General features: G+C 38.8%; 1 protein-coding gene across 1 annotated transcript in view; it reads left to right on the forward strand.

Annotated features, from left to right (window-relative positions):
- Nucleotides 1-16,516, forward strand: part of CKMT2 (creatine kinase, mitochondrial 2) — a 55,630-nt gene extending 39,114 nt beyond the window's left edge. The window contains exons 5-10 of the mRNA XM_001363343.3: nt 1,810-2,031; nt 5,344-5,429; nt 6,516-6,639; nt 7,317-7,451; nt 10,119-10,244; nt 16,240-16,516. Of these exons, the coding sequence (XP_001363380.1) occupies nt 1,810-2,031; nt 5,344-5,429; nt 6,516-6,639; nt 7,317-7,451; nt 10,119-10,244; nt 16,240-16,359 (813 nt within the window). The 3' untranslated portion in view covers nt 16,360-16,516. The remainder of the gene's footprint in view (nt 1-1,809; nt 2,032-5,343; nt 5,430-6,515; nt 6,640-7,316; nt 7,452-10,118; nt 10,245-16,239) is intronic.
- Nucleotides 16,517-18,336: the final 1,820 nt, after the last annotated feature.

Consider the following 18,336-nt stretch of genomic DNA (forward strand, 5'->3'; position numbering starts at 1 on the left):
TATTTTCGTTTTTGTTTTATCATGCATATTCTTACAGAGGGAACTTAAAAGATCCAAAAATTCCTGGACTTGAGCCATTTAATGGGTCTGTGTCAGGCTTAAGTCCAAGTTCCATTCTATCTATCCATCAATCAATCAATAAGCATTTAAGTGCTAGGCAGTGTGCTAAGTTCTGGGGTTACAGAAAAGGCTTGTCATTTCATCTCTTTGACAGTGGTACCAAGGAATATGTTTGTGGGCCTTTAAGGCTCTGTGGCATCAGGAAAAAAAAACATGAGATTGGCACAGAGAAGATCTGGCATGAGCCCCTGCTTCTGCCACTTACTTGCTCTATAATCTTGGCCCAGGTACTTAATAGAAGAGAGCATAGCCTACTGGGTAATGTGCTACATGGGTTTGAAGACAAGAAGATCTAGGTATAAATCCTACTTCAGACACTTACTAGCTGCAAGGATTAGGACAAGTCAATAATCTCTTTGAGTCTCAGTTTTCCCCCTTCAAAAATGGGGATAATTACTCTCAAGGCCAATGTGAGGGCCAAATGAGATAATGCATTGAAGCACTTTGCACATCTTAAAGCATTATATAAAATCATTTAAGTATCATTCATTGCCTCTATTACTCTTATCATTCTTATCTATAAAATGCAGAAAATAATAAATGTTCTATCTACCTCCAAGAGTTGTTGTGAGGCTCAAGATGTAGGTGAAAATAGTTTCAAATGATGGAGCTTTATAAAAATGGATTCCAAACATTTATATTTAGGATATATTTTTAAATACCTTTATTTTTCTTATGAATTCATTGATTTATCTAAGCCGTTTATGAAACTATTTATATAGCTTTTACCAGTCCTAATAAATTCATAAATTTGCTAACATGGTTTAAAGCCTTTTGTACCTTTTTAAAAAAATCTTCATTGCTTAGCACAGTGCCTAGCATATGGTGACTGCTGATAAATGGTAGTTGACTAACAGAAGCAATCATCATAGAGATGGATGATGGGAAAGATGGTAAATGGGGTATGTGGAAAGAATAAGGAATAGCAAAAAGCGGAGGGAAGAGAACAAGCATTTTATAGTGCCTGCTGAGTGCCAGGCATCATGTTAAGTGCTTTACAAATATCTCATTTGATCTCCTAACAATCCTGTTATCCCTGTTTTATACTTGAAGAAATGGAAATTGAGATTAAGTGATTTTTCCTGGGTCACCTCTATAGAAAGTGTCTGAGACTGCATTTGAACTCGTCTCCTGATTCCATACTCAGGGCTTTATCCCTTGTCCCATCCAGCATCCTCAGTCAATCCATATGCTCCAATACTCTCCATACAATAGCAGAAGAACTAGAAGGCTCTTAGCATGTTGAGTGGACCCCTTGGGAATTATCTATAGAAGGACATGACCAAAAATCATTAGAATGAGATGAATGAATGAATTGGGATCTTTACTAGTTGAGGGAGTGCCCAGATTGGTGAGATCTCAGATCCATTGAAGTTTAAGGTACTTCTATTTTTGTCACAAATGTACCTCTCAAACCTCAAAGGCTATCCCAGCGTACTAGTATTCTAAGACTTTTGGAACAAGCTTATTCATCAAATTGACCCAGTAGTCCACTGTTATGGTACCCAAAGGATGCCGTCTATGAACTCTTGATTCATAGAGATTGCCCAGTTGAGCCAAGCAATAGGTAGAGCTATTTGGAAGGAAAGCAGGGGCAGGATGGGAAAATCTAGCATAAGACTGTAGTGGGTCCTCTGGGGTCTCTGAGCTGAGGATGCATGGGGAGACACTGCATTCTCTTCTGTTTAGATCACCCAGGGGCAGTTTGATGAGCGCTATGTTCTGTCATCCCGAGTCCGCACGGGACGTAGTATCCGTGGACTTAGCCTGCCTCCCGCCTGCTCCAGAGCAGAGAGGAGAGAGGTGGAAAGTGTGGCTATCACGGCCCTGGAAGGGCTCAAGGGAGACCTGGCTGGGAAATATTACAAGCTGACCGAAATGACTGAGCAGGAACAGCAACAGCTCATTGATGTGAGTAATCCAGGGTAGGGGCTTAGGAGGTGGCAATTGTATACACTGGATATCATTGTAATTCACTATCTCTCCTTCCTGTAGCTTTTCCGGTACTCAGATAACCCTGTCCAAAACTGAGGGAGGATGCCAATCCACCCCAGAGAGACATTGGGAAGGCAGAATTACCACTGCCTCGTTCTCAGTATAAAAATAAAGTAAAAACTCTGGACACTTAAGTATTTCTCCTAAATCTTAAGTATGTTGAGTTTAGGGAAAGGAGTAAAGATATGGTTTTACATCCCAACTGCCCAGAGATGAAAATGTACTATGGACAAGTATCCTTCGAGGATTCCCGATTTTGCTACTGAGGGTATGTATTCCTTTCATCTACACAGATCGCAACCCTGCATTATCTTTTCAGACAGTCTTAGTAAGCTATCGTGGTTGAAAAATGTATTCTGCTGTGACCATTGGGTGATGAGCTTCTCCGGATGTAGGCTGGTCCTGACAGCAGACGAACATATTATCGCCAAACCCCTGCTCACAACCTTTTGCGCTTGACAGGATCTGACAGTCTGTGCTTTGTATACCACTTTGGAAAGCCCAGGGTTACCTCTATGTTATGATGAGGTATTGGAGTTGGACTCTAGTAGAAGAAACTGATGAATAAGATCTTAATGGCCAATAGAAGCTCAAGAAAACATTCTTCAAAATTCTGGATTATACCCTTAGCAAGAAAATATTTTTGAAGTGTATATTTACCTATTTATTAATTACTATTACAATTAAGTATACATCATAAAATTTATACATAAAATGGACATTTTAAAAGGAAATAAAAGCAGAATAATGTGATCCAAGTTATTCAGTAAGGAGCCACTAGAATTTATGTAGCAGTGGAGTGACATGGACAGATCTGTGTTTGAGGAAAATAATTTTGGTAGCTCTCTTGAGCAGGGATTGGAGAGGCAAGAGACTTGAGGCAAAGAGAGACCACTTCAAAGGCTTTTGCAAAACTCTAGCACAGAAGGAATCACAGCTTGTACTAGGATGATGGTGGTGGCTGTGTGGGTAAAGAGAAAGCGACACGTCTAAAAAGTGAGGAGATACAAATAACAAGATCTGACAGGTGACAGAATGTAGGGAGTGAGAGAAAGTAAGGAGGCCAAGTGACATTGGTGACTAGTCAGATGGTAGGTAGTGCCTTGACACCACTTGCGAAGTTTGGGGGAGATTAGGTTAAGTCTGAAAAGTGGCATAATGAAATCTAAAATCTGTCACAATCCAGCCAAAACAAATTACACTCTGACCCAGTAAAATGAAAAGATGGAAGATAGGACTCCCTTTCTCTCATCACTGGCCCACTCTTCAAGTGGATCTTGCTAGAGCCACAAGGTGATCTGGAAAGCAGGGAGGATGCGCTAGGGGGAAAAGTGGGGTTGTGACCTGTTTTAATGGCACCTGCATAGCTGCTGCTTTGGGTACCTGGTAGGGGTCATATTAAAACTTCCCTGAAGAGCTAATGCTAGATTCAGAAGTGGGGTGCTTGGGAGATTCTGCTGTAGTCATGGTGAGGGAGAGCATGCGGATAGTGAAGCTATATTAGAGATAAGCCTCATGATTGGGTATCGTGGGAATGGTGGGATGTGATTCATATTTACACCATCTAAATAAAGCCCTTGTGGGGCATGTTAGGGTTGGATTTGGGGTAATGGAAACACAAGAGGATAAAACATATAACAAACCTTTTCATCCTTTATCACAGGCAGACCCCTTGGGGTAATAAGTTCAGTGGTCACCAAGAAGCTCCAACTCACCCCCTTCCTCCACTCTGGAGAACAGAAGCTTAAGCCATTAAGATTTGTTTGTTTTTTCATTGGGGTTTAGATTTCAGGATTATGGTCATAAGTAGGGAAACAGCAAATTCCTAGAAAAGATTGGTATGTGTCTAATAAGAGATGAACTGCAATGGATAGGCACCACAGAGAAAGGGCACCATATATATCAAGCCATCTCCCTGAGAAAAAGGCAGTTGTTCAGTGTAGGGTTCATCTCTGGCATTTAGTATTCTCCATCCTACCTCTAGCAACTGAAAGATCCCCTCTGCCATTCTCCTTTGCCAATAAGGGGTCTTGTTCCAATGTTGTCCCTGTTTATGCATTGTAAAAAGATACTGTACTTTAGAATTCCCCCTAACTTTTCTTCCTTCATTTAAAAGTTCCTCCCCCATTACCAGACCCAAGGGAAAAAATACTTAGAAAGAGGGAGAATAGTCATATTCTTTCTTTGATCTGGACAAACAAGAAACATAGCCAATTGGAACTTGCATGAATAATTGAATCACTTAGCAGAGACCAAGCCTGCATGCAAACACACAACAGCTTCCTCAACTTAATAAAAAAACCTTTTTAACTAATTAAAAAATTGATGAAACAAAGGGAAATAAAGATGAAAGATCTAGTAAATGTCCTATAAGAAAATCTGAGGAGAGAGTGAGTGGGATGGTGTTGGGAGACAGGGAAGTAGAGGAAGTGACATGACTGTTGGGCATTGGAGAAAGACAAAAGGTTTCATGAAGACCTGGCAAGAGTAGCTCATAGGATTATACAAAGGCAAGTCTATAATGGAGTTTACCTTTGATGGTATAGGCAAGAAGGAGCCATTGAAAGTTTTCAAGCAAGGGAGTGACATGGGCCAGAGCTGAGCGTTAAGAGGATTGTTTTGGAAGCTATTGCCAAATGGCTTGGAGAGAGACTGGAAGCACAGAGAACAGTTAGGAGGCGATTTCAAGAGTATAGTCCTGAGTTAGAGTGCTGGTAGGAGATGGATACTAGAGATATGGAGGTAAAGCCAATGATTGGCAACAGATAGATCATAGGGAGTGAAGGAAAAAAAAAGAATAAAAGAGTTCTGAAGCTCAGAGGCTAGGAGACTCTGAGAATAAAGGAGTTGGCAGGTGATGGAATTGGTTTTATACTTATTGAGTTTGAGATGCCAGAAGGACATTTGAACCAGATGTTCACTAGGCAGCTGGAATTTGGGAAGTGGAATCCAAGAAGGATATTGGCTTGAATGAATAGATTTTGGAAGTCAGATGTATAGAGGTAAATAGATGAAACTACTTGAGTGAATGATATTGCCAAAGGAAGATAGAGAAAAAGGAGGAGGCTGAGAACTAAGATTCTGAGGTACAAATACATTTAGAGGGTGGAAGGTGGAAGAACTAGTGATGAATCTTTCAGATCTGAGGAATTGGAAGGAAATAGCATTTTATGACCTGGTTGTTCTCAACAATCTTTCTTTTTCTTTCATGTACATTTTGGCTCACAGGATCACTTTCTATTCGATAAGCCAGTATCTCCATTGCTAACATGTGCAGGGATGGCCCGAGACTGGCCAGATGCCAGGGGAATCTGGTACGGCACATACTGTGTATACATGTGCTTTATGTGTGAAGGATCTGTTAATAGATCACCTGGCTTATCCTAACCTTGCAGCTGTTGTGCTCTGCAGTGTATAGCATGCTCAGCTTCAGCTAAACTGAGAAAACAGAATTTTGAGAGACTGCGTGTGCTTTTGTTAGTATTGTGATGGTTCCATGAAGTGAAGGAAGTTGAACTGGTTTGCATGTATTCTGCATGAGATACATTGCTACAAAAATTGAGGCAAAATTGTAAAAAGGTAATCCAGATGTGAAAGGTGCCTACTTTGCAGTACTTTGCTCCCTTGAGCCATTTTCTTAGACTGTGTCTAGAGTCATTATATTAGGATTGAAAAGTGATGGAGAATATTCAGATTACTACCAATAAGTTTGCACTAAAGTGAGGCCAAAAAATCCAATAAAGCTCACCCTGAAGGAAGTGGCTACCAAAATTACAACTATTTTTATCTTGGGCAACTACTAGTTTTCTTCCTCAAGTGTCTAATCTGATTCACTCACCCTGGTATGTTACCAACAGTTTATAAATGTGAAGAAACCAAGCTAGGAAAGCATAAAGTACATCTGAAACAAGTTAGTACCCAAAGAAGGCACCAGATAACACAAATGTGTGAGATTTGGTTTTGTTTTTTGTTTTTGTTTTTTAATGCCCTGAACATTCAGGGGAAATTGTTTTCCCCAGAAATTTCCACTTTTTTTCACCTTATTCTCTTAGCAGCACAAGAGTTCAGTTTGAACATTAGAATAGGTAATGTTGTTTCTAGTGCAGTTCCAAACAAATGGGTTCCAGTCAAGTTATGGTCATCTTGCTCTGAGGAGATGGGAGGGATGTGCTCCTAGGGGGCAGAGGAGGGAAATCATGAAGGGCTTCAATAGCTCTAATCCTTCACCCTGTCAAGGTAACCTTATTTTGTGCTACTTGTGTAGGCACAATCAAGAAAGATTAGGGCCTTCCAGCAAAGAGGGAAGTTTAAAGGAAGCAATCAACTTGCTGAGGACAACTGGAATTGTTCGTAGGTTTGAAATAAAACAATCCAAGTCTTAAATTTCTTTTCCTTATCAGGCACAATTATGACAAAACCTTCCTCATCTGGATTAATGAGGAAGATCACACCAGGGTAATCTCTATGGAAAAAGGAGGAAATATGAAGAGAGTATTTGAGCGATTCTGTCGTGGATTAAAGGAGGTAATAACATTATTTTAGGTAATCAGGCTTTAAAATATTAAAGTTTTTACTTTTCATGCTTGTAAGAATCCTATGGGAGGCACTGGAGAGACCTCTAGAACCAGGCAACTCCATCAAGGTAACAAGAAAGGGAAATTCTATTAGTGTAAGGCTATCTCTTGGGGCAGCACTTCAGAGTTGGTGATACCTCTTTTTTTATTAAGAGGTAGGACTAAGAGAGGACTCCATGATGAAAGTCCATGCTTGATTGTTGATCAATGTGTTTTCCTTCCCATTCTGGGACAGTGTAGGAGTCTAGGGGCTACTGGGTTTTTTTCCCCTAATTTCCTTTTTAGCTAGTTCAACTTAAATGGCACCCTAGGATTCAATCAATAGCTGACCCCCAACAATTAATTTCCTACACTGCCATTCCAGTGGTAATAGCTCTTGTCATATTTTTTAATTCAGATTTAATTCAGATTTCTAGTCTTATTAATTTTTAGAAAGTAGACTCACAGAATCCTATACCAGACTATAAACTCCATGAGGGTAGGTATTATGTCTCACATAAACTTTGCATCTTGTTCAGGGTCCAGGACAATGCTCTCTGCAAATGGAAAAGGTGTCATAATTGTTGTTGAATTGAAGGGACTTCAGAAGTCATCTAGTTTGACCTCCCTTCTTTTCTCTTCTTGCAGGTGGAAAGATTAATCAAAGGTCGAGGCTGGGAGTTCATGTGGAATGAACGCCTAGGATACGTTCTGACCTGTCCTTCCAATCTTGGAACTGGATTAAGAGCTGGTGTCCATGTGAGAATCCCGAAGCTCAGTAAGGTATGTGAGCAAGTAATGAAGAGAACTATCACTAACATGGTCTTTTCATCTGATGACCGTAAGTACATAATAATTTTAATTAGTTTTTTTAATTAAGTAGCTTATATTTTTTTAAAAAGAGAATATATGCAACAGAAAAATGAAAGAAAAATAGTTTCATGAATCTCAAAAACTTTTATTTCTTCATCTAGGGCATGGGCATAACCGTGAAGGTTCGATCTTTCTTTAGAGGCTATGCCTTCTGAACAGCTCACATTCTATTGGGGGAAGCAATATAATGTAGCCAGGTTTCAGACACAGGTCAGATGGAAAATTTTAGTAGTTCTTAGGTGGTACAATGTTGAAACAGATGGTAATGTACACTTATTAGTAAGTTAACCTTCAGTCTTTTGACTTGTTATCATAATCATTCTTATCATCTTGAGTTTTTTAGTAATTAATTAGAGTATATTTGGCTATTTCCTCATTAATTTAATTTAATTTTTAATTTTGTAAAAAACCTTTACCTTCCATCTTAAAATCAGTTTTTTGTATTGGTTCACAAGCAGAAGAGCAATAAAGGCTAGGCAATGGCGGTTAAGTGACTTGCCCAGGGCCACACAGCTAGGAAGTATTTAAGGCCACTTTTGAACCCAGAACCTCCCAACTTTGGGGTCTGACTCTTATTCTCATTCATTTTAAACTGTGATATCTATAATCATTCAGTTACCTCCAGCCTCTCCCTAATCCCAGTTCATTAAACTACAGAAAACTTTTCTCATAAGCAGTTGCTCATATTTTCTAAACATGAAAATTTTCTAATATCTAGATTAAATTAATGTTAAAATTACTTGATATTCAGCTTATCATCACTCCCAATCATCATTCAGAGGAGCAATCCCTATGGAGGAGAGGCTCATCAACAGGTAGATAAACCCAAGGTCCCAGAATAAAGCAGTCCTCCTACCCTGTCCCCACCATGGCTATGGTTCTGACCTGCCTCTGAAGCTATTCTTTTGAGAGGACTACTCTTGGAAAGATTTCAACCTGGCAACTGTCTCTGCAAGTGCTGAAGCCCTACACCATCACTAGCCAGAGCCACTGAAGACCCAGAAAAGAAAGTTCTTACCACCAAAGTTCTTGGCCCTGCCAAATTATTACAAAGGAAAAATGGATATGATTTTATTAATGGAAATAGCACTAATGAAGCTCCATCACCATCTTTTTTGCCACTGCTCCCTAAGGTCCATTGGACATTTCTATTATCTGATTTGCTGCTGAAACCTCCTATGTGAGCTCTTCCCTCAATTAGAATATGCTCTCTTTGAAAGCAGGTGCTTTCTTACTTTCCTGTATGCTTAGCACATAGTGTGCTAGCGGGGGATCAGGAACCAAAGTTTGACAGGCTACTGAGAGGGAGGGAACAGATAAAGAGGAACACCACTTCCCTCCCAGGCAGAGCTGTCCCAGAGAAGGTGAAGCTAATCAATATCCAGAGCTGAAGGGTAATCTCTTCAATCTCTGGTTTCTGTTCTCTTCTTTGGATGATTGTTATCTGTGATCCCCTTTAGTAATTGAGGAAGAGATATCTAGTTCTTCAGTAAGTTATAAGATCTATTTATTAGTTGATAAGTCTGGAATGGAAGGTTAGGGAAGAGGGAAACAGGAGGTCCCTATTCTATTTTCCACTTAAAGTTTCTTTAGGTCTAGGGACCTAAGTCCCAGAAGACCTTAGGATCTTTGTGGAGTCAGGTTGGTGTAATTTCCTGAGATAGAGATACAGCTTTTGAAGGAAAATCTTTGGGGTGGATAGTTTCTTGCCTTCCCCAAAGGGAAAAAGTCTCTATCCACCACTTATAAGGAAAGATGGGTAATCTGGGTCTCTTCAGATCAATGAGGGATTGTAGCAGAATGAGATCAGCAAGATTGCTCCTTTCCCTCTTAGTTCAGAAGGACAAGAAGATATATTTCCAACTGTCCACCTGCTTTTCTTAGCTGGAGATTCCAGTCCCATCCCCCATTGGCAGCCAAAGTTCTAGTCTTCTTACATGAGATTTCATTGTAAAATCCATTCTTTGCAATATATTGTATTTCTCCCTCATCCACAATAGGCTGTTATTGTTCAGTCCTGTCTGACTTTTTGTGACCCCATTTGAGGTTTTCTTGACAGAGATACTAGAGTGATTTGCCATTTTCTTCTCCATATCATTTTACAGATGAGGAAACTGAGGCAAACAGTGTTAAGTGCCTTTTCAAGGGTCACAGTTAATAAGTGTCTCTGTCTAGATTTGAACTCAAGAAGAACATATGCTAGACCCAACTCTCATCTATCCACTGCATTACCTATCTGCTCACAGTATATAGTTAGGGCTTAATAAATGCTTTCTCATTCATTCATACATTACCTGTAGGAAGAAATCAATTACTCTGAGCTGGTTGTTAGAAAATTGCATTCTACCATAAAAATATGATAGTTACTCAACATTGCCTCCTAAGAAAGATTTGTCTCTTCATGATTCAAATTAACCAACTGATGAACACATTAAATATGGAAGCATTAGATGCTTAAGAAATAAAGGTCCAAGAACATTTCTCATTATTAACTTTTTCTGGAGTTACTATTCTAACAATAGTGAATCTGTCTTGATCCCTATAAAGTTAACCAAATGTTCTTTTCTATTGTGCTAGGATCCACGTTTTCCTAAAATCCTGGAGAATCTGAGACTACAGAAGCGAGGCACAGGCGGTGTGGACACCGCAGCAGTTGCCGATGTGTATGATATTTCTAACATAGACCGCATTGGTCGATCAGAGGTAATATGTCCCTCTCACTTCCTTAAAGCAAACTCCCAGCAAACTTAACTCAGAGAAAAAAAGAGTATAGAGATCAACTGAACATCCTTTTCTCACCTTTTACATTCTGGGTCATGTTTGCTATTTTATGCTAAGTGCTGAGCAACCATCTGGATGATGTTACTCAGCCACATTAAAAAAATCATTTGGGATTTAAACACAATGTAAAGTGATAATTTGCAAAGAAGAAAATTTGCAGTGGAATTACCATTTACCTATATAACCTAATAAGCCAGGCTAGTAACCCCTGGCAGTAGGAAAATCATTATGCTAAAGACATGATTATATTTACAGCTGTGAGGAAAGAGAGGGAAATAAATGAAATATCTTGGTCCTCATTTCAAACTTCCTTCTTCTGACAGAACATTGTCCAGTCTGTTATTGTCACTTTGAGTTCTTAACCATTTAACTTCTAAAAGGAGTTTTTACTAAGATGGCAGGGAATCAAATGGGTTAACTATACAGCATCACCAATGGAATTTTATAGTGATGTTGATCTGAAACAATCTATGATACATTTTCAAAAACTGGGCAGACATTGTTGCATACACACAAACATAAACACATATACACAGATATATATAGTATTTGTATGTATATATTATACATTTATGATATACATATATTTATACTTTATGATGTTATACATTCCTATTTCTCTGATATATAATGCATATGTACACATATATACATATATATAGTTATAGAAAGGAAAACCCAAGCATTGTGTTATTCAGAACATACCATTTGTAGTAAATCATTTATAGATCATTGATATAATCCAATTTGAACACATTGTATCTCTCACCAATGAAAAAGAATTGACTTACAAAATGTTTTTAAACCTCTTACTTTCCATCTTAGAATCAATACTCTGTATTGGTTCCAAGGCAGAAGATTACTAAAGCCTAGGCAACAGGGGTAAGTGACTTGCCCAGAGACACACAGCTAGGAAACATCTGAGGCTATGTTTGAACCCAGGATTTCCTGTCTCCAAGCCTGGCTCTCAGTCTACTGAGCCACCCACCTAACTTCCCTGCAAGAACCAACTTTTCAAAGTAAAACTAACCTTAAGGTATTCAGAGACAGATTATGCCTCCTTCTTGCTGCCCAATTTTTAAGCATTCCCATATTTATTACCATTCATTTTTCCCTCTTGTCAACCTTTAACATTTTCTTTAATATCAAAGAAATCACACACATACATAAATCAAGTGCTGTCTATACAAAAGGGGGATATGAGAGTTACATGGGATACAGAGATGAGGAGGAGGGCTGGTGGGGTTGGTTGGGGCATGGAGCGTGGGGTAAGAGGATGGCTGATAATCCTACACAGCTGATTACTTCAGAGTTAAGGGAAGGCAAGATGAATAGACTACCTCTGGGGTCAACGCCTAACTTCCTACCCTTTTCCAAGGTAGAAGATGAAAGAAAATAAACAGTGAGGTCCAGTAGTAGTAGAAAGAACTAAGTTCTAGTTCTCAACCAAGAGACAATGCTGGTTCTCTTTGTTATTATGATCCTGATCCCAGAACTATCCTAGGAGCTTCCAGAGATGTCCTGTTCCCTGAAGAGTCCCTTTTTTCCATTCTCCCACTTTCTCACTCCCCACTGGCTTGGGAGTGAGTTCATCAAGGCTCTTACTAAGAAGAGAGAGAGACAGAGAGACAGAGAGAGACAGAGACAGAGACAGACAGAGACAGACAGAAACAGAGACAAAGAGACAGAGAGAGACAGAGACAGAGAGACAGAGAGACAGAGACAGAGATAGAGACACAGAGACAGAGACAGAGAGACAGAGAGAGAGACTTCTCCTGGCAGAGAGGCAATATTGATAGAGGTCAGAAACAAGAAAGTCACTGTCGATGCTGTGACTCTTTTTGCCCCTTAATACACAGTCCTCCCTACCCCTTCCTTTATCCCAGAACATGGATTTTGGTTAGATGGACTTTCTGTCAACTACATGTTATTGGATTCTCTTTGGAATATAGAGAATCTAAGAATGAGAAGATCAGTTATTTCTTCCAACCCACATAATATGATCCTTGGTATGACAAGTTGAATTGGCTCATAGGCCTAGAAAGGGCCATGAGTAATCATCTTGTTCATCCATCTGCCTTGAGGCAGGATCATTTGTAAATGTCCCAGAGAGACGATGTTGTATGCTATTTGTAAGCTGTAGTTGACATAAAAATCTTCTTTTTTCTTGCCTAGAAAAGATTTTACAATCCCTATGAGCAATGTGGCTTAAAAATCTAACAACCTTCACTTTGAAGAAAATTCTTTTTGGTATCTTGGTCAAATCCCTTCTCCTTCAACACAATCCCATTTTCTCTAGTTCTTTCCTCAGTAAGTATGGGGAAGTGTTTCTTATGATGTGAGACCCTTTACTGTTCTTAGAATAATGGACCCATAAACTCTTTTAAAATTTGCTTATTTTTTTTAAAAAGCCTGGATTGCCTTTTCTCACCCAGGCTGGAAGTGCAGGACCCAATTCCACTGCTGAATAGTCCAGAGCTCTTTTTCCAACCTGGATCAATTTGCCCCTCCCCAAACAACCTAATATTTTCCTATCCTTCTCTCATTCCATTGACAGGGGTTCACCTTATTGATGTCAAATTTGATGCCAACATCTGATTGACTTACCCCACTACCACTCATAATTTCTGAGTCCCAGAGATTCAGTAGGCTCAACCTCCCCAGGAACTGGGGAAAAAGATATGTTCTACTATGGCTAACAGAACCATTGTCTCTAAAAGTAAGAGAGGACTTTTGTTTGCTTCAAAATACACATTTTATTAATAAGTAAACAAAGATCCAAGGAAGTTATTAAAAGTCTATTAAGTTGTCCTTCAGCAAGATTTAATTGAATCTAGTGTGGAAATAACCAGGAGAGACCTCATTTCAAACCCTTTCAATCTGACTCTTACTAGCTATATGATATGGAAAAGTCACTTAAACTCTCAAAGTCTCAGTTTACTCATCTGTAAAATGGAAATAATAACATTCAATATAATAGTATCTACCTCACAAGGATGTTTCAAGGACCAAAAAAGATTTTATTTATGTGTGTATATATATATATATATACATATCCAATCACAACTTTTCTTCATTGTTGTTTTGATATAACAAATGATATATTTTGATTAGCATAAGAAAATAAGTGGGAATTTGGGGGACGTTTGGCAGAAGCAACAGTCAATACACAAAGGCCAGCGGATAACAGAAAAAATTTAGAAACTTGGAAATGCTTAAAATATATGTATGGTGCAACCTAATATCAACATATTTTATCTTTTAATACTATAGGTACACACAATTTATTTTTTTAAGTTAAAATAAATAAAAAGTTAAAGTTTGAGAAAAGAACACAAAGGTCAGCAGACAGCACACAAAGGTTAGAAATGTAGAGATATCTTAACATTGCCCTGCACATAGCCTATGACCAAATTCTTAACACAAATTTTACAATAAGGTACCATAAATACCTCATAAAAGAAAAAGAAAAAATTCAGACTTCTTTTCTGGTACAAAGAGAGAACCAAAAAAATTTTAATAGATTTTTCAGATATGTGTAACATTTAAAAGAGTGGTTGGCATAAACTATTACAGATATAAGAGTGTTTGCCTTAAACTGTGACCACAGAAATATGGTTTCAAGACATTGTCTTGAGTTAAATCAAATATAAAGTGGTCGCCAGGGAAAAATTCCCAAATATGAAATATACCCAAGTCAGCTGGGTTTTTTATGAAGATTTTAATTAATACAAATAAGGAATTAATGAAAGAGAGAGAGTAAGAGGAAACAATGAAAAAAGGGCTAGGCCAGCCCAGGCCAACCTAGGCCAGCCTAGGCCCAAGCCCTAAGAGAGAGATCAGTCAATCTTTTATCAACTCACCATAAGATCTGTCCCAAACAAGACTCTAGTGTTCAGAGAGACCCACCAGTTTAGCTTCGGCAAGCTGAACTAAAATTCAGCCACCAAGCCCTTCGAGGCAGATCTGGCAAGCTACCTCTCTCCAATTCAGCTTTGGGAAGCTGAATCTCTCAGAGACCTCTTTTGAGCTACTTTTAAAGAGAATTTTCTCCTATGTCACCTCCCCTAAGTTCTCACATCTACCAATCACAGTAGACGTTTTTCCAAAGGACTGACCATTCTTAATTCACACCTTCTTTAGTTCTCAACTTCTCTGGGTAGACTAAAACTTCTGAGTGAGTTCACACCTCTTTTCCCCTTGCAAGTTTTCAAGTTGCCTGACCTTCATAGGTACTTAGCACCTTTTTGTATTAGATCTAAAAATAGAGTTAGCTTAAGGGATTTTGCCTTACTGTGAGTATGAGTTAAATATTTTTCATTGTTCAATAAGGAGTTTACAACTTTATCTTCCCCTAAAGTATGCTTAAGTATGGGTGAAGCTGAGTTCCCATATTCCTGATCAAGCACCTTCATTGTTTAAATGGGGAATGGTCTTAACCAAATCTTCTGAAGTAGGGGCTGAGAATTTTTAAGATTCACAATCCCCCTGATCATCATTGGGAGACTAGTCTCCCCATTGATCATTTAACATAATCATCTTGTAGTCCTAAATGCACTTCTAACTATAGATATATACAATATTCAATTTCTAAGAGGAAATTAGAGTAGTGAGGGAGGAATAGAAAAGAAAGAAAGCAAAACCAATGTTTTGCTAGGCGCATTGACAGAAAGCCAAATTAGAGGCAGTCCCTTTTGGCATAAATGTGTACATTTACAATAAATGTTTAATCAAACTTCAGTTTAATCAACTATATCCAAAGTTCATTCTTGATCTTCTTGATGTAGTGTGGATTTTCTGGCATCTTTCTGCAACAGTTCATTCTTTGGATATTCTCTGGATTTAGGAGTTAGCAAGCTTCTTCCTTGAACATCTTTTCCTCGAACAAAATCAAAATCTTGGATTTTTATAAAAATAAAATCTCAAACAAAAAAATCAAAAATCTTGGATTTTAAATTAAAATACAAGTGGGGGCACCTCACCCCCAACTCCAGTGATATGGAAGGGATACCTGAATATTATATTATCATTATATCACACATTATCATAATATGTATTATATTATACATATAGAATCTTTCAAATGTTTCATGTCAGTTATTATCCTTAAATCTTCTCCATTGAATATATACCATGTGAGACTATATCTTGAAGTTCTACCAAAGTAAGGCCATGATCCAAGAAATTAACATATAATATTAAATCCTGATATATAAATAATCTTGATAGGAGATAGCATTTATATCATTCCATAGGCATATATTTCATTTGATCTTCACAATAATCCTACGAAGGGCTATTATTATTCTCATTTTACAGATGAGAAAACTGAGGTTCAGAGAGTTTTTTTAAAAACCCTTCCTTTCTTAGAATCTATACTGTGTTCTGAGGCAAAAGAGCAATAAAGGCTAGTCAATGAGAGTGAAGTGACTTGTCCAGGATCACACAGCGAGGAAATGTCTCATATTTGAACACAGGACCTCTCATCTCTAGAACTGGCTCTCAATCCATTGAGCCACCCAGCCGCCCTGATTCAGAGAGTTTAAATAACTTGCCCAGGATCATAAAACTAGTAAGTGTCAGAGTAAAATTCAATACAGATTCTCCAGATTTTGAATCCAAGGCTCTCTTTACCATGCCAAAAATCTCAAGCCACAAAGTTATAATATATTTCAAATAATATTTTGTGAAACATGTCAGGCTCCGCTAAATGGTGAATTTGCTTGGATTCATCTAACAAAATCTTGCTCACACACTGCTCTTTAGAGCTGCTTCTATTATGTACAGTTGAGGCAGCCAGATTTCAATTCAGAAATAGGAGTCTTCCCGACTCCAAGCCACCTAGCTGCTGGGATGAGTGTCATATGAGTTGCCTTTTATGGGATTGAGTGATGTGGTTTTTTTTTCATTCTCGAAGGTTGAACTTGTCCAGATCGTCATTGATGGAGTCAATTACCTGGTGGACTGTGAAAAGAAGCTAGAGAGAGGCCAGGACATCAAAGTGCCGCCTCCTCTGCCCCAGTTTAGCAGGAAGTGATTTGTCTCTTTCCCGCTCCCTTTCCCTTACTCTGTCTGCTGGTATGACAGAAATAAAACAGAAGTAAATCTCTAGATTGAGAGTTGCAGTAGCCGTAGCAAATGTACAAATGTAGGTCTTGTTTAGGGCTACAATAAACTCTCCCTAATTTCTCATATTTGATGTGCGTGGGGTTTTTTTTTTTTGTTTGCAGTGGTAGTTATGCTCTTATTTTCTTAAGTTACTATGGTAACAGGGCAATCATACGAAATACACAGTTATATGAGCAACGTGCGAAAGATTTTTAAGGCAATGAAAATGTTAACATTTTTAAGACTACCCAAAGTTATGATTATTTCACATATTACTTCACAGTTACTCATAGTCAAGAATTTAACCATTCATTGCTATGGAGAATGGCTGAAATCTGGCTCTGATAAAATGTCGATGGCTATTCAATTTATTTTGTGGGGTTAGTCTTAAAAGGAAGATACGCTGACATTATTTCCTAAAGGGAAATTTTATTTTAGCGTTGTACCAGATTTTGATACTGAATATTCATCTGAATGAAAATGTTTCTCCTTGCCTCACCCAATATTATCATAAAAATTGATTGGAAGTTATTTCTTAAAAATAGAGATATTTCCTACAATCAATAGGGCATTTTTTTTTCCCGTAGTGTTCTGCAAAGCACTCGGGGACATGCCTATGACCGTAGGAAAAAGGAAGGATGGGGCAGTTTGTAGGGTTGTCATAGAAATATTCTCCATTCACAAAAAGAAAATACTGTGAATTTGTGGAATAGGAATCTTGGCAACTCGACTGAGCCACTAGATTGAGTTTGTGTTACGCTAAATTAAATAACTTCTCGTAATGAAACAATATTTGCTAAGCACCCACTTTCTAGATACAGAGCCGTATGCTGCTAGTCCCTGGGGGAAATGAAAAGTTTAGATAAAACAGTTGCTACCATCATGGCCCTTTCTGTGTAGAAGGGGGATAAAACAACAACAAATCATCAGGACAAAAAAGTGCAAAGTTATATTCGAGGGGTGCATGTGGGTTGGGGAATTCACGGCGGCCAGCTGGGAGCATGGTGGCACCATGGGTCTGGATTCAGAAAGATGTGAATTCAAATCTAGCCTCCGACACTCATGGTGGGACTCTGGGCCAATTCACTGAGCCTCTGTTTGCCTACGTTTCCTCATCCGCCAAATGAAGGTAATAACGGTGCCCCGCTTCCAGGATGGTATGAAGATCAAGGGAGACATTGTCTGCAAAAAGTGCCTAGCACATAGCAGGCGCCACATAAGTGCTTCTTCCCTCGTCCTTCCTACTGAGCTCTGGCGAGGAATGGCAGTGAACTAGTACAATTCTGACTAGTATGAGAACCAGAGTGAAATCCTCCTCCAAATCAGTCTAGCATACACGGCTGAATTTGCAGTCCTTGAAGAGCAGTTTCCTTGCCTGTGAATGGAATTCCACCAAATGTATGAAATCCGGCAGAAAGAGCATCCTAACTCCTCTCCCTGAGTCATCTTTCCTGTTCAACTCATCCTTTACACAGCTGCCAAAGTAATTTTCCTAAAGCAAATCTATGACCGTACCACACCACCTCCTCAATCACCTCCAGTGGCTCCCTATTACTCTAAATTCACAAATAAATGCCTCTGGCATTTAGCACTTTCCATGAACTGACCCCTTTGATCTTCCAGCCCCGAGGCACATTATTCCCTGGTATACACTCTACATTTGAGCCAAGCTTGCTTTCTTGTCTTTCACACTACTTTCCATCTTCTATTTCTCTGACTTTGCACTGATTATTCCCCGTACTTTGAATGCCCTCCTTCTTCCTTCCCTCTGCCTCTTGAGATTCCAGCTTCCTCCAAGACCCAGCAAGCATCGTCTTCTGCGGGAGGCTTCTCCTGATCCCCCCAATGCTAGTGCCCATCATCTACCTCTTTGTTACCCTTTGGATAAACTTCAATTTTTGTTTTT

The sequence above is a fragment of the Monodelphis domestica genome, chromosome 3 (assembly GCF_027887165.1).
Source record: "Monodelphis domestica isolate mMonDom1 chromosome 3, mMonDom1.pri, whole genome shotgun sequence".
Lineage (NCBI taxonomy): Eukaryota > Metazoa > Chordata > Mammalia > Didelphimorphia > Didelphidae > Monodelphis > Monodelphis domestica.